Source organism: Thunnus thynnus, chromosome 4 (assembly GCF_963924715.1).
Source record: "Thunnus thynnus chromosome 4, fThuThy2.1, whole genome shotgun sequence".
Lineage (NCBI taxonomy): Eukaryota > Metazoa > Chordata > Actinopteri > Scombriformes > Scombridae > Thunnus > Thunnus thynnus.
In genome coordinates, this window is record NC_089520.1 from 31073546 (window position 1) to 31089094 (window position 15549).

A 15549-nucleotide genomic window follows, 5' to 3' on the forward strand; every position below is an offset into this window, starting at 1 on the left:
ATGTTGGTTTCATTTCATTTGAAATGGCATTGCACCATTTTTTACAAAAGGTAAGACTGAATGCACCTGAATATGTCAAGGGGTGTCACCACAAAAGGATGAGAAATAATTTTTATCCACTAAGAGTGTCTGGGAGTGTAGTCATAAAAATAATTGCTTCATTTTAAAATATCACATGAAAATAGATTTTATTAAGATTATCTCTAAACTTAAATTTCATGCGTTTTTACAATCTTGAGGGGGACATTCTGAAACACCTCGGAAAGTTTTTACTGTTACACCACATGGACACCATCCCTCAAATATTCTCTCAAAATTAATTAAAACCAGAAATTTTAGACTACGTCCTCAAAAAAAGGAAAAAAGCAAGTTTATTTTCAAATTTTAACCCTTTCAAATTTCACTAAACCACATGGACACAAAAAATTTGCATCATCACAGATAGCATGCCAGCACTAATGATTTTTGTCTCCATTTTCTCTCCGCAACCTGTCTTGTTGTAGGTTCGATTTTATGTTTAAGCAAATTAGATTTTATCCCACTCAGCACAGATGCTTGACCGCAGCATAGCAGCTAAATGCTGTTACTGCATCAGTACTTCAACATATACTCAGAACCTGAGGACGCCAGTCTCTTTTGCTCTGACCACTTGATACCTCTTGAGACCTGAATTAACTCCCTCTTTGCTCATTTGAAATGTAGAGCTTTTTACTGCTCTTACCTCCCACCGCTTAACCCTTAATGTAGCATGTATCAATGAAAACTAAAAGCTTTTTTTGCTTGGCTTTGCGAAGGTTGCATAGCTTAATTTTTTCCAATTACTGTGAGTGAGTGAAAATTTGTGAAAACCATTGCACAGTTTTCTTTCTGCTTGCATTTTCCCACCATTGTTCTTTATATTTTCTATTACATGAGGCATATTCTGTTGTGTCCTTGCCACAAAAGGACCTTGATTTCTGTAAATTGTGATGAACAGTGTCTTCTTGCAGTGGAAAACAGATCAACTTTTCATTCAGACCTCAAATATGGAGAAAAATCTGTTTAAAACATTTTATACTGTAATACTGGTTGAAAAACCTTGATTTGAAAAAGTTGTCAAGCTAAGTCATAAACACAATGTGTGGGAAAAATACAGCAGATAGGTCTCCTGTGTGTGACTTTTAGTACAACAAACAGCAGACCTCCACCCACACACAAGAAACACAAAGCAATATTCTGTCTTCAGGCAGAGCTTTTGATGTTAGCCTGACAAAGGCACCAACTCCAAAAGCCCCTTTCACTGGATTTTTTAACGCCCCATGCGTCTTTTCAAGTTTTGAAAAGATGACTTTCTGGGTGTGCCATGTTTCAGTTGGAAGCGGGCATTTGCGTCATTTGTTCGAACATCCTTTCAAGTGGCATCAGCTCTTGGAAACATTGAGAGTTTTAAGCTCTTGATTTGGTGAGACACTCCACATCCGTCATTGTGGTTTGATGTTCGTAGATATTTCAGCACAGTGGTTATGATTTTTTTTTTTACCACAGTTATATCTTTTTACTTTACCACTGATGCACATAAACAGTAACACAATTATGGAAACCAACCATTTTTATGACTAGCCATTCAATATTACACCTAATGAGGAAACTGTACCTGTCTTGCCCTAAGCCACCAGGTGCTGCTTTATGCTCATCCATAAATTTCTCAAGTACTCTGTAATTTATTAAGCTGTCTGTATCATGCATGAGGTTGTAGGCAAATGTCAGGTTCTTGCACTTCCTCAACTGGCCCCTCCAGACACATGAATAATTTATATTGATTTTAAGTTTTATAAGCCGCTGCTACCCGGAGTCCCAAGTATCCTGTGCTATGCTTGATTTTTTTGGAACATATGTAGCTTAAAAATTTGAAAAAAAACACTGATGCAATCCATCAAGTGAAGCCAGAAGGGATATTTGCATGGTGTACTTTATAGAATTGTGCCTGTGGGCTACTACACCTGACACGGGCTAATTGGCTATCAAGAGAGGCTCTGAGAAGAATAGGACTGCGAGTTTCCCACTAGTGCATGCTGCCTTTGTAAAAAAATGAAGACAAGTAAGAAGTATGTGGTACTGTTGCAGGGTAAGTTCTCCTAAATGGACACATTTTTAGGTAAATATTAGAGAAGTAAGGATTTCTTAGTGTTGCTAAGGCAAAGTAACATCTAAACAATATCGTCAGCCCACACACCACGTCCAAAGCAGACCTGCCAGTGTTCTTTTTATGTGCTCAGTGAATGGCCATGAGGATGAAGCTCGAAAAGTTGGCCAGCCAGCCTATTGAGCAAGTCTGTGTAAAAACACACACACACACACAGGCAAGGCCGCACCCTCAACACCCCCAACACCCCCAACCCTCCACACACACTCATATATCTTTAATTCGTCTCAAATATTGGTCTGCCCCCTCATCTCTTGCTGTGCGCCCATGTGAGACGGATCCCACCGACATTTTCCACCGCAGGATTAACTGTGTAGCGCGACGGGCTGCTCTGCCTCAATGGTCCTAAAGGGCTGACCCCAAGATGTGTGTGTGAAGAGGTGGCCAGCAGGACACTCCTTAAAAGGCTATTAGATCCTTACTGCTTATTATGAGTGGGCGTGCAACTAAATTATCTGCTCTGCTTTCCCTTGTCATAGGACTATAGGCAGAAAAAAAGCTTGTTTTCTGGAAATAATTAATCCTCCTTGTGGGCATAATAGTACCAAACAGAACAAGTTGCTAGCGCCTCGAGTGTTGAAACCTTTCAAACCCTTTACTCTGACAGGTGGGCTGCTACTGATGGAGATGATCATCTTCTCATTTAGCTCCCTGCCTGCAGGACCTTTCCATTAAATTACAACTGAACCACCCTCTCTGGAGAAGGGGATTTGAATCAGGCTAGAGTGTGCACTTGTGTGAGCAGGTTTCTGCATGCGTGTGTGTGTGTGTGTGTGTGTGTGTATGTTTGCGCACACACTGTCTGTGCCAGTGTGTGCATGCTGATCCCTCCAACCTAGGCTGTGTGTCTAGGGTGTATCTCAAAGCAGAGCCAAGGCCGGTTACCATGCCTACACGTTTTACTAAGAGACACCGCATTTATCTTAATGAATTCATTTTCAAGCTTATGTTTGCCGCTGTATTCTCCGTCAGCTGTGTACACACTCTAAATAGCTGTGGAGTTGAGGCCCTTCCCATTGCTAAAAGTGACCTGAGGGAAATAGCTTATTGATTCTTGGGGGAAACATGATTAAATTGAGTTCTAAGTGGACACTTCATCTGAACTTGTCTACAAGAGAGAAGATGAAGTACAGGAGCCATTCTGCTTTTGTCAAGGGTCAGGTCTACAATTTCCCCTTGAATGCAGTTAATTGAATTGCTCCCTTCTATTTTTTTATTTGTATTATTTATATTTGTATTTATTCATTTATTTTTAATGTAATGTTCAAGTTATATTAAGTTCAATTGTATCTTGAGGATTATTGACATCTTACAATATTTTGAACTTGGATCATGTCAGATTACATTTACATTATTGTACTGACACGCACCATGTATTTTGCAAGCATATCATAGTTATAATTAAATCAATCGAACCAATATGCAGTTTAACATCTTGTAAAGGTCTTGTTTGCTTACGATGCAACCCAGCTACTGTAGGTGTTGTGCAGCCAGAGAGGGAACAGACGTTGTTGTGCACATTGTGTTCAGTAGGTGTGCTAATCAGGAGTAGAGATCCCCTGATCACTGCCATGATCGCTGAGCGCACCATCTGTGATGCTCTGATGGCCAGCAGTCTGGCTGAGAGAGCTGGATAACAGTCTGGTACAGTCTCTCTCCTTTGCAATCCCTGTTCTCACAGGCCTGCAGTCAGGGCTCTGCCTTCACACTCTCCTCAGTATGCTGTTTTACTGGACTTGAAAGTCTTGGGACCACTTAACACTTGCTCACAGGCACTGTTATAATATTAAACATTTTGTATAGTTCAGATAAACCACAGAATGTGTGCAGATTTCGAATGTTTTTTTGATTTATCTGTTATCTGTTGTTTGATCAGATTCTTTGTAGTGTGCCGTGCCGAATAAATCAGCTGTCAACATGGATCTGGAAATAATTGAAGAGACTATTAAAGTGCCACGGATAATAGGGGATTGCACACAAATGTGGGCAATTTCAATGCTGGAATTTTGTCTGTTTTTCATTTGCAGTAAACAGTACCAGTCACATTTCTGGCAATAATGCATGGGCTCTTGCTGAGTTCACATAGAATTGTAACTTGTTTTTAATGAAATTCCTAAACTGCGAAGTGACTGAAATATATAAACACGGTCATGTAGCATGCCGCAGTAAACAGCAACACAATGCATCAACCCAGGAAAACTTTTCAACAATACATACTTTTATTGATCTGTATGAAGTTAGGGGCACTTGTTACCATGGCAACTTATAAGAAAACCACGCACGGAAATGCATTGGTTTTCATATTGATTCAGAGCTCAGAGAATGAAGCACATGGTATCAGCCAAAGGCAGGTTGCCCTGCTTCTATCTGCAAGTGCCAGGTTAGAGGCTTATTGACCGTTTTTGACAGACTGAGCAACAGACGATTTTTTGGTGAAATGGGCCGTGTGCCCAAAGTTCAATTAAATGCCTCACACTGTGAGTGGCCAGCATATATGCCAAATGGTGGGAAAAGTATAAATCAGTCTTCGTGCTACCTCAGCAATCTGGTTGTCCTTCAGGGATATTGATGGCTTTACTTAAACTCATTTTTTACAATTCACTTTAATGCTATAACATTTATCTTATCCTGACAGGTTGAAGGAGACTTTTAGGTATCACGTGAGTGCATGCTTTGGAAACACATGGTGACATTTTGGGGTTTTAGTGGGGCCGTGAACTGCGGATGTAACCACCTGCATTTTTCTTTCTCTGCTCTCAAAGCAAACAGTGGGGGAGCAACGCGGCTTTGAATAGGCTTGTAGTTGTTCTTTGCTTTCCTCTCATTTGCTCTGGCTTGCCCAAGCGGGGCAGCAGGTCAAGAGAGCGTTATTTTAATTCCACTGACAAGATACGGTTGCAGACCTCCGTCTTGTAGCGCTCCGATAACATTTAGTGATTGCTGCTTGAGAGAGATAAGAGATATGTCATAAATTAAAGATGTTGTAAACATTTTATATGGGAGAGCGGCAGGGCTGCTACTAATGATTATTTTCATTATCAATTAATCTGACCATTATTTTCTTGATGAATCGATGAGTTGTTTGGTCTATAAAATGTCAGAAAGTGGTGAAAAATGTCAATCACTGTTCCTCAAAGCCCATGGTGACATCTTCAAATGTCTTGTTTTATCCACAACCCAAAGATATTTAGTTTACTGTCATAGAGGACTAAAGAAACCAGAAAGTATTCACATTTGGAACCAGGGAATTTACTCTAAATGATTAATGGATTATCAAAATAGCTGGCAATTAATTTAATAGTTGGCAACTAATTGATTAATCGACTAATTGTTGTAGCTTTAGGGCACAGTGGATTATCTCATTTTCAGTTGAATTTCTGAATAAGTCCCACTCAAGTGAAGTCAGACTGGATACTCAAAACCATATGAGACTGTGACAAATGACACATCAGGTGCCAGCGAAGCATGATGACAGCATAAATAAGCCAAATGAATTTATGAGAGTTTATTGAGTTGCACTTTCTTTCCTTGACTTCCTTTATGGCATTTTAACAATTGGTTCAAAGTGTGAATAAATGTTTATCTTCTCGCCTCTGTAAGTCATGTCCAAATCAGTGAATCAACTTGGGCTGGAAGTGTGAATGAGCCTGAGTAGCAGAGAGAAAGGGGAAGAGGCTTTCCCCGGGGCAGTGCCCAGGACAATGTCAGGTTTGTCTGGCCCGAGTGCATGAACACTAAGCTTTTCGGAACTGGCAGCCCGCCTCAGTACCTACCCATCTCTCCCAGCTTCCAGAGCTGTCCAGCCCCGGAGCACTAAGCATTTGTGTAAAGTTCATAAGGCTTCCCTCTGTTTGTGTGCCCATAATGGCAGCTCCATCCTGTTGTAACTCAAAGAGTGCTTATGGGCTCTGAGGGCCTGGCGCTGGCACTGCAGAGGCGTGTGAGTGTTCTCAGTTACTGACTTTGGCTGACTTGCTCATTATTGAAAAGACCAGTGTCTCCCGACAGCTCAGAATCTTAGCCCTCCAGTACCAGCATTTCCTTCATCATGTTCTCCGTATGCTGTTTAAACCCAATTTACTTATTCTAAACCTCAAGCCAGATAAAACGGAGTCAGTGCATTCACTTCAGACTGCTCATTTACTCAAATAACGAACCAAGAAAGCTAAATGAAGATATTCAAGATGACAGAGCCACAAATCAAAAAGGTTGAAATTAATTAGTTTTTTTTAGTGTGCACCGATCCCATAACAAGCTGCTAAATTACCAAACATATCTGCACACAATCTTCCCTCCACCGTTTTCTAACTGTCAGCATTTGTGAAGCCCAAGTGATAATAACCTTGTTATTTGTAGCTGCAGGTTCCGTTGAAGCAGCCATGCCTTTGGTTGGTTTTCCACTGCGGTTACGACCCACATCAGCATAATTCAAGCATGACCCTCCTCCCCCTTTTCATTTTCTGCCTTTCTCCCTGTTAAAACCTAAGTCTCAGACTAGGGTCCACACCATACATCATCCAGACTGAGGGTGCTTCCTCCCTTCCCCCTCCTGTGTGTGTCGTGGGAGAGAGACTGCGGTTTTTTGTTGGGCTGATGGAAGGCTCTTATCGACAGTCTCAGCAGTCTCTGTGCACCGAGCTTTTCCCCCTGACGTGTCACCCAGCCTTCCACTCAGTCCATCTGTATAGTCATGGGGTCAGCCTCTCTGTTCAGCAGTGTGTGACAATCAGGTACACTCACATCCAGATGCCAACCAAACCAAATCCTTTTGCTTTAGAAAGATAAGACAGTTAGGAGCGTGCTTCAAAAGATCTAACAATGCTGGACTAATGCTGGGCGACAATCTTTAGCAGTATTAACAATTAAGAAGATTGACTGGAAGAAGATTGCAGCAGGAGCAAAACTCAACAGATTTTCACACAGCATGAGATCTTTGCTCACACCTACTCTGATGTTCTCATGTCTCTTCAGTTGATTATTGCAAATAAACAGTTTTCACCAAGCCTTCAGGTGCAGCAAACATCTTTCATGACACTGAGGGGGGGCGAGATGGAACTTGCATTCCTCCACTCTCCTTTGTACACACCCGGTGAATAGCCTTTAGATCGGGCTTTGTGGGAATGATTGTCAGTGGCTTAATGAGCGTCTTTGCCAAGCTAGAGGCTGTATGACACAACACAGAACGGGCTCGGCACTCTCCATTTTTGTACAAATCAGATTTTTCCTATCTTATGTTTTCTTTTTTTTTTTTGTTGTTGTTCTGGAGGTTATTACCTGGAAGGGAATAGTTACTCCTCTCATGGGGACCAGAGCTGAATTAAATATTATAAATATCCTCAAGTATCTGGGGATGTCCATAAAGCTGCTGCAGCACATTTGGGTTAAGCATGTTTTGGTCTTTCCACATGCAAGGAGATGCACAACTTTCTTCCTCTAAAAGCAAAAACACTGGACACTGGAATTAAAAGACAAAAAAACCAGATGGGTGACATGGTACCTTTTTTAGCAACCAAATTGCTCCAGTTACATCCCTATGACTAGTATTTAATATTTTTTTATAATCAGATGATCTGCTTAATAAGGGTAACCTAAGCATAGGCTATAGGGAGGAAAAGTAAGGAAAGACTGGATGAGTAGGTGAGGATGGGGCTCAAATGAGCAAAAAATAGAAATAGTAATTAATATCCAACATACATACATACATAAAAAGAATATAGACCTTTATAGGAGTAGGCTTCAAGACAACCCCCCCCAACCTCCCCACCCCCCAAACAACACTATCATCATCCATAGCGATGTTTCACTGGGGATGTCATCATATTCTAGGTCGGTAGATATTGCCTAACCCTACTCTATGACTAAACAAAGTATTCGTCAGCACTTTGAAATTCTAAACAATAGTCACAGAAAAATCAACAGTTTGTGAACATCATGAGGCGCTCTTGTTTTATTTACTGTGATGTCTCATACATTCCAGATGAGAGTGACACTTGAACCCTAGAAGTAAAAGATGCTTTATATGAAAAGTTAAAAGTACAAACTGTTGTATTTTGAGTCTTAAATTTGGAATTGTGCCAGTTGAATAAGATTTAATGTAAGGAGTATGCAAGGCATATTAAAAGTTCATTCATACAATGTAAGTAATGATACATCAGATAATACTGTACTGTGTATTAACTAAATAAACAGGACGTTCATGAGACTAGACATAATTAAATACATAAATACACTGGCTGACTACACAAGTTGGTCAAGTTCATGGATCAAATATCATCTTTTGTTGTACAGAATGAATCAGAGTTATTTAATTATAATTGACACAATCAGATTGATTCATTAGTTGTATTTTCAGGCCTTGTAGTTTAGTATTTCATCTACAGTAGTAGATGTAGTGTATCCACTTTCACTTCAGTTCATTCCGTCTCTTGCCTTCTGCCAAGACAAATTTATGTCAAACCGACACTGAACTATTATGTGATGGCTGTCAAACTGACCTGTAGGCCTCCAATTAGATTCTTTTACTGAGCCATTGATTGTGGATTGAATATTTATAGTATGAGGTAGCTTGTTTCAGATCGTGATATTGTAAATACACCTGAGTCATTATGTGTTCAAAATATATTCCAATTGATATTTCCCATGTAAAAAGGAAACAATTCAACTACAGGAATATGTTAATTCTCTTGATATCCTGTTAAATAAGTTGATGATTATGTGTCGGACCCACAGTGTGAGCTACTGGAGCTTGGCAGTAAGTGTGATCAAACTCATTTGATTCAGTTGTTGGCTTTCATTGGTTTGTTTTCATTGGTTCTAGGCAGATCCTAATGTAACATCTGACAAAAAGAGCTGTTAGATTTGAGAGAGGAAAACATAGAGAGGCAAGTATGACACTCTGTCCTATCTTACTTCTGCCTTAGTCGTTGCTGAGTTCCCAAATAAATATCAAAGATGGAGTGGGATTTGTTTTAAAATGTTGAAATTTATAACCAGGTTGCATGTGGGAACGACTTTGATCAGCAGAGTTTGAAGACATTGCCAGCTGATGAAAATCTCACTTTGAAAACCATTGAAATTGTTTTTGGCTGTTGAAAGTTTTATCCTGTTTTGAAGCAACACAACACTTTGAGGCTGAATAGTTTTGGTGGGTTTCGCAATGTTTTGTTTATAGACGATTAGCATCCAACTCATAAATACTGAGATTCTTCCTCGTTATATTTAAAAATGTGAAATCTTCAGTGTCTGGTCTTGATCTCATTCCATTTGATTTGTCTCAACACAACCTCGGCTCGACCCTGTTAAGTGATGGAGGGGCACAGGAACTGGGCCACATATCCGACAGCTGTGTCAAACAGCTTACCCAGAGTAACACTGTCCAGATGCTCAGCTCAAGCACGGAACAGGAAATTCAAATGCTGAATTACAGTCAGCACAGAACCTCTCATTTCACAGGCTGAAATTATGATTTTACTGTGTGTATATTAGACACCTGAAGGGATAAAAAAAAGAAGGATGAAGCAGCAGAGGAATTTCTATAAAAAATGTGGCTTTGCTGCTGCTCTGCGTGTGCTGTAGGGACATCAGAAATTCCTGGTTGTTGGCAGAAATAAATTGCTTCGGGGTCTGATGGAGGTAAGGATTTGGTATATAAGAGCCATCGATCATGTCTGGCTGTGGCACTGTTTCGTCCGGGGAAATTGCCAGCATCAGTCAGACGAAGTGAATGAATGTGGAGAGGAGCATGCTGTGTTAGCTCACACAAAATAATATTCCAGTCCCTGCAGTCCAACTTCTGAATTCATCTCTCTGCCGGCTACTCAGCGAGGATCACACACTAATGTGATTATTGTCCTGGGCAAGAGGCCACTCCTGTGGGACTTCAAAGAGAGCAGATCAGAGGAAAAATGAAAAAAAAAAAAAAAAAAGCTGTAAGCTGTGATGCAGACAGGTGCAGTGCACTTTGTTAAACCTTTTCTTTTGCCTTAAACATATTAACAGGTTCAAAGTGAGGACTCTGGCAGCATCTGTTCTGTGGGTTTAACATACACAGAACATGCATTCTGCATGATTTATTAGTCAAGTGACATGTTTTCATTCAGCTCATAAATTATACAACAGACTAGAATTAAAAGTCATATTTTGGGGAAAACATAATAGTTAATTTATATGAAGATACTACTGAAGATATTGTTTATTCCTGTTTTGCTTGAAGATGCTCAGCAGAAGTTCATATTTTACTGAGACAAATAGCTTTCAGACACACAAAAGAGCAACAAATTAGAGGCTAGGGAAAGCCTTCATGCTCTCTTGGCCATGAAAGAAAAATGACAGGCTTTTAGCAAAATGAACATTACCAACAAAATAAAAAGTCTAGTCTGGTTTAGTGGTTGAAAACCTCTTCAGTTGCATTTTCATAGTATATCATACACACACTTGTTCCAGGATGTCTAATGCCAACTGCTGACATGATCAGTATGGAACTACTAGTTACATAAGGCTGTACGGGGGCACGATGGGATGTACACACCGCATCCTGCTCTCTCCCTGGTGAGGAGAGTTCATGTAGGGTCAGAGAGGTTGTTCCTCATTAGTTCATATAGAACACAGAGGTCACAGACCCCACAGTTCATCAGCACACTCGCTCTATATCTGTCTCCAACTGAGCTTCATTCCTCCACATATGAGCTCCTCTCCTCATTCCTCCACCCCCAGCCTCATCCCCCCCCCCCGTCATTCCTCTGCCCAGCCTCCAGTCCCCTCAGCCTGCTAAAGCTACACGCCCCTGAAATATTAATGGTATGATAATTGAACTGTCATGCTGTCTGAAGTGCAGTAAAATTGAGCAAAATCTCAATTATACAAGCATATTATCTAATATTGCTCCCACTTCCTAATCTCATTTAGCGTCTTGTTTCTATGTTTTTTCCCCCGCCACTGATATTTTAATAATAGATGAATTGTATGGCCACACTTGTAGTAGAATACTGACAATGCTTCTCATTGTTAAAGGTCACAAAACAATACTATTTTACATTTTGAAGAGTGAGAAGGAAAAACAAAATCTCCAAACACAGAAGAAAATTCATTTCTATATGGAAAAAAAAAGTGGAAAAACCACATACACAAGCTTTGTTTTTCACCGAGTGCAAGATAGAGTGTCAGACAAACTAAATGAGCAATTTATTGGACAAAAAGAACAAAACGACGACCAAAAAAAACAGCGCACTCATTACACACATCAGAAGCAGTGCGAGTCAATTGGAGCTCGGAGTTAATCAGCTTGGTCGTTGTTTTAATTGTTCTTGAATGATCAAATGGGAATCAGTGTGGAGGCATTATCAGGACTGTGAGAGGGGAGTGTGGAGCTGCTGTCTTCCCGTCGCAGGTCTTTAGCGAAGAGAATATTTTAATCCAGCCTGACAAGACGAGGATCTGCTTAATCCTATTACAGGCTTGCACATTAAACTACAGTAGGCCCACACTTCTCCGCCTGTTGTCTTTGTGTGAGAAAGCAGCAGATGGTGCCAGCTCAAGAGCCTACTGTAGTCAACTTTGAATGGTTGCTCTTGGACCCCACCCCGTTACTAAACAACACATCCACAAGTGCGTAGAATTTTCTAGGAAACAACTCGTTGCTGTGGAATTTTTTTTTTTTCCTGAGATACTACTTACATGGCCTCAACAGTGTTTGATGTGTGTGATAATAAATGTGTAAATTTTTCTGTGGGTTTAAGTCAAGGTGTCACGCCAAACCAGATGGTTGAAATATGAGAATCGAGAAACAGGCAGAGCTTGCTAATAATACTATGGAAGTTTGCCAGATTTTTTTTTCCTTAAGGAGAAAAACAGAAACTGCACAGTCATCAGAGAAGAGTGAAGAGAGAAGAGAATAGAAACTTCGACATACTGTCAATAGGTTACATTCTTGACAACATACTAACAACCAGTCACAGAAATGAAGCTGTTTCAAACCACTCAAAGAGGAAAGGACAGGCTACTTCCCAAAATTGGCACATCAAGGTTGGTTGAGTTACCTAAACACACAACGTTAAAATTCTGGTATGAAAAGTCAAACACGGGAGAGACAAGTGCTCCCTCTGAGGAAACTTTGTCCTGGAAAACAAAAACTTAACGGTCACCACAGCCTTAAATGTAAAGATCTATTGTGGTTTAACAAGGGAACAAGAAGTCTGCGTTCTGGCAATACTTTGCCCAGTTTGCCCATGCACTTACCGTCTCAGACACCAGCAATTAGACCCATCCCCTGGAATGAGAAAACTAAAACATTACTACACATGATTTAGCTTTTTTAACGGCTCAAGTGACTTAATTTCTATCATGATGAATAAAGTGATTGTGATGAAAGATTTTTGCCTATCACCGTAAGCCATAAGGTGAAGCAACATGTGAGCTCATAACAGGATTTGGGAAAGTTTTGAAATTGAAAACTAGCTGACTAGTTTTTTATTGTGACAAAGACATTAATGATGATGGGAATAATTAGGTCACAATGCTTTTGCATCACATTGGTCTACATTTGAAATGATTCCCTCTTGTTGACAAGGAGAAAGTTTGTCAGGGATTGCGCTACATCTGTCACTCAGACAGAGCTTTAAAGTAGGGAGGCAGATTTCACTTGGCCCACATTGCTTCATTCCCCCTCTCTGTGCCCCCCTCCACCGCAGAGCTTCTGTCCCCTCTGAGCCTTGGCTGAGCAAGGTTAAGGTTCATATTGGCCTTCCCATAGCGAGCAGCTTTTAACCTCCTGCCAGCTTCATCAATCTCAGGCTGGTGTGATCGCTGCTGAAAGGGGCGGGGATTAGGAACAGCCTGCCGTCCTTAAATCAGGCGAGCTTGAGGGGGCCCCTCTCGTGTGCATATATATAGGTCCAATAGGCACCATACCCTATGACTACAATGTAGACATCATCGCTCACAGCAGTTAAGTCCTCAGCTCACCTCCCTCAACCAGATGGCTGAGTTGGTTCGCAATAAATGTTTAACAGGGGGAGAACAAATTAAATCAGAAGGCAAATGATCAAGCACAGTTTGAACAAAGTGTAATCCATCTAAAGTGGTGTTAGGCTGGTAAAGGGTTTTGGCCAGCACAATAACACAATGAGAACACATTGTCTTGTGGGGATTGTAACCCCCCCCTCTGGCTCCCCTCTTAACCAGGCCAATCTCACCAACAAAGCACAAGCCAATTAGCACAAAGCCCTTACCTTTTGATTTTAATCAGTGTTAAGCAACATAAATCAAAATGTCTGGGAAAGACTGAAACAAAAGGAAGCCTTAGGCATTTTTCTGGATGACTTATAACAGTGAGACACCAATTTCCAGTTAGAGATAAAGTCAACAGGCCTGAATAATGATTGAGTGGGGTGGATGTATATCAGGTACAACACTCAGAGTCTTGAACCTTGTTGGTAATGCTGTAGGCTGGTGGGGCAGGGGTCACAAGTTGGTTCAAAAAGGCCAGTATTGAGTCATAAGGACCCCAGACAGAACTAATTTCATTAACATGAAGCATGGTGGAAAAGTTCAGAGTGCACGTTCATCTGAAAACAGGCTGCACCGAATGAATGAAATCGACTCTTTTGTTCTCTGGTCAATTATTCAATTACATCTCTTGAGCAGGAGTTTGACCTCAGTGTTTCCTAGTAGGTTTCTTAAGGCAGCAAGAAGATTAGAAAAGAGCCAGAGTTGGATTCAACTACCATTGTGAGCACCTCTCTAGACATTGCACAGCTGGTTGAGCATGAACTAGTTAGTCTATATCTCCTGTCCTGGTTCCTGCTGCTTAAATAAAGTCCTTAATAACATAGACGCCTTCTTTGACATTAATTGGACACCCTTTCACCACTCATACAGTAATTGCAATTACTGGACTTTATCATTGTGATGCCTGTTAAAAAAATTTCTATATTAGATGAACACCAGCAAAATGCCCCATAGAACAACAACCTTATGGTTTCACATTTCTCCTAATACTGATTATTTCTCTTATTGTTATGATGGTGCGTGTTAGCCGTCGAGCTAATTACTCCATCATGACCTACTGAGCTGGGTCACGGCCAACACGAGGAAGACTAATGAACAGACACCCCGGAGGGTTTACAGAGCACTGATACAGACACTAAAATTCCCATACATCGCTCTTTTCCCGACCCCCTCCCTCCTCTACTTCTGCACTCTGGACCAATCATGTGCTCATTATTGTCCAGACTCTGGTCTGTTAGCTGGAAAATGATCCAGCGCTCTGTTCTCTGCAGCTTGTCAGTGTGTGAGTGCAGACAGCTTACTCCGTCTGACTGTTAACTACGTAAGCTTATTTATGCCTCGCACCCCTCAGGCAGCAGTATTTGCTGCAATAATAGATAAATGTGTAGCTGCATTGTTAATCTCTTTTGAGTTATTATTATCAGAAACATGCAGGCGCAGATCAAAACAGCACTATGATTAAATCCGCAGAATATCTTAACTTTGATGGTAATTTTGATGTTGATTTCAATCTTGGCTCTATTTTGGAATGAATGCCATTCCCCCCCTCAGTAATGTTGAACATCTGCCATGCATTTATAAATCCACAGGCCCCTTCATTTGTTTATTTATTTATTTCCATTGTCGAATGAAAAATAGACTCCCTGCTACACACTTCCACAGACATCAAACTACAAAACAATTTGAGTCCCAAAGGAAGGGGGGATGATAGGAGGCTTTAATGTCAATATTTCTTTGTCACAGCAAAATTTGAACTAGGACTGAACAGAGTCCCTGTTGATGCAAAGGAAAATGTGCCTGTTATGCCTGGCTGAGCAGAGAGCAGCCGAGCTCCCAGTCACGGGGGATTTGTTGTGTTTGGGGTTTTGCTTTCCGTCTGCCAGCACGTGGGTGGATTCATGGGGCCTTCTCCGTTTGTGTGCCGCTCTCACAGGTACATCACTTCGGTGCGCCAGAGACATGAACTGAGGACACAGAGGAGAGCACTTGTTTCTTTAAGACATCCGAGATCTACAGTGGAAATCATGAGGTCGCAGAGGAGCCCGGGAGCGGTCGTCGTGCTGGGCTTGACTACCTTTATTTGTGCCTTTCATACGACTACAGCCATTGATATCCCACTGGAAGGTGAGTGCTGACTTGTACTATTGTTCATCAGTAAGGAGCACATCTTCACAAAGGATGCAGAAGGATACACGTTTTCTTCAATGAATGCAATAGTTAAAGGTGTGGCTCATTCAAATAACAAAAAAATACATTTTCTCAATTACTCCAAGACGTTATCAATAGTTTTCACACTACATTATATTTAGAAATAATCTTTATACAAAAAAGATTACATAATTTTGTGGATTATCCACATGGAT

The 15549-nt window shown here is 40.8% G+C and overlaps 1 protein-coding gene across 4 annotated transcripts in view; it reads left to right on the forward strand.

Annotated features, from left to right (window-relative positions):
* The window catches only part of chl1b (cell adhesion molecule L1-like b), a 61776-nt gene that overhangs the window by 17890 nt on the left and 28337 nt on the right, over positions 1–15549 (forward strand). For all 4 annotated transcript variants that reach the window (XM_067588314.1, XM_067588312.1, XM_067588313.1 and 1 more), the window contains exon 2: positions 15120–15310. In XM_067588314.1, coding sequence (XP_067444415.1) covers positions 15211–15310 — 100 coding nt within the window. In that variant the 5' untranslated portion in view covers positions 15120–15210. The remainder of the gene's footprint in view (positions 1–15119; positions 15311–15549) is intronic.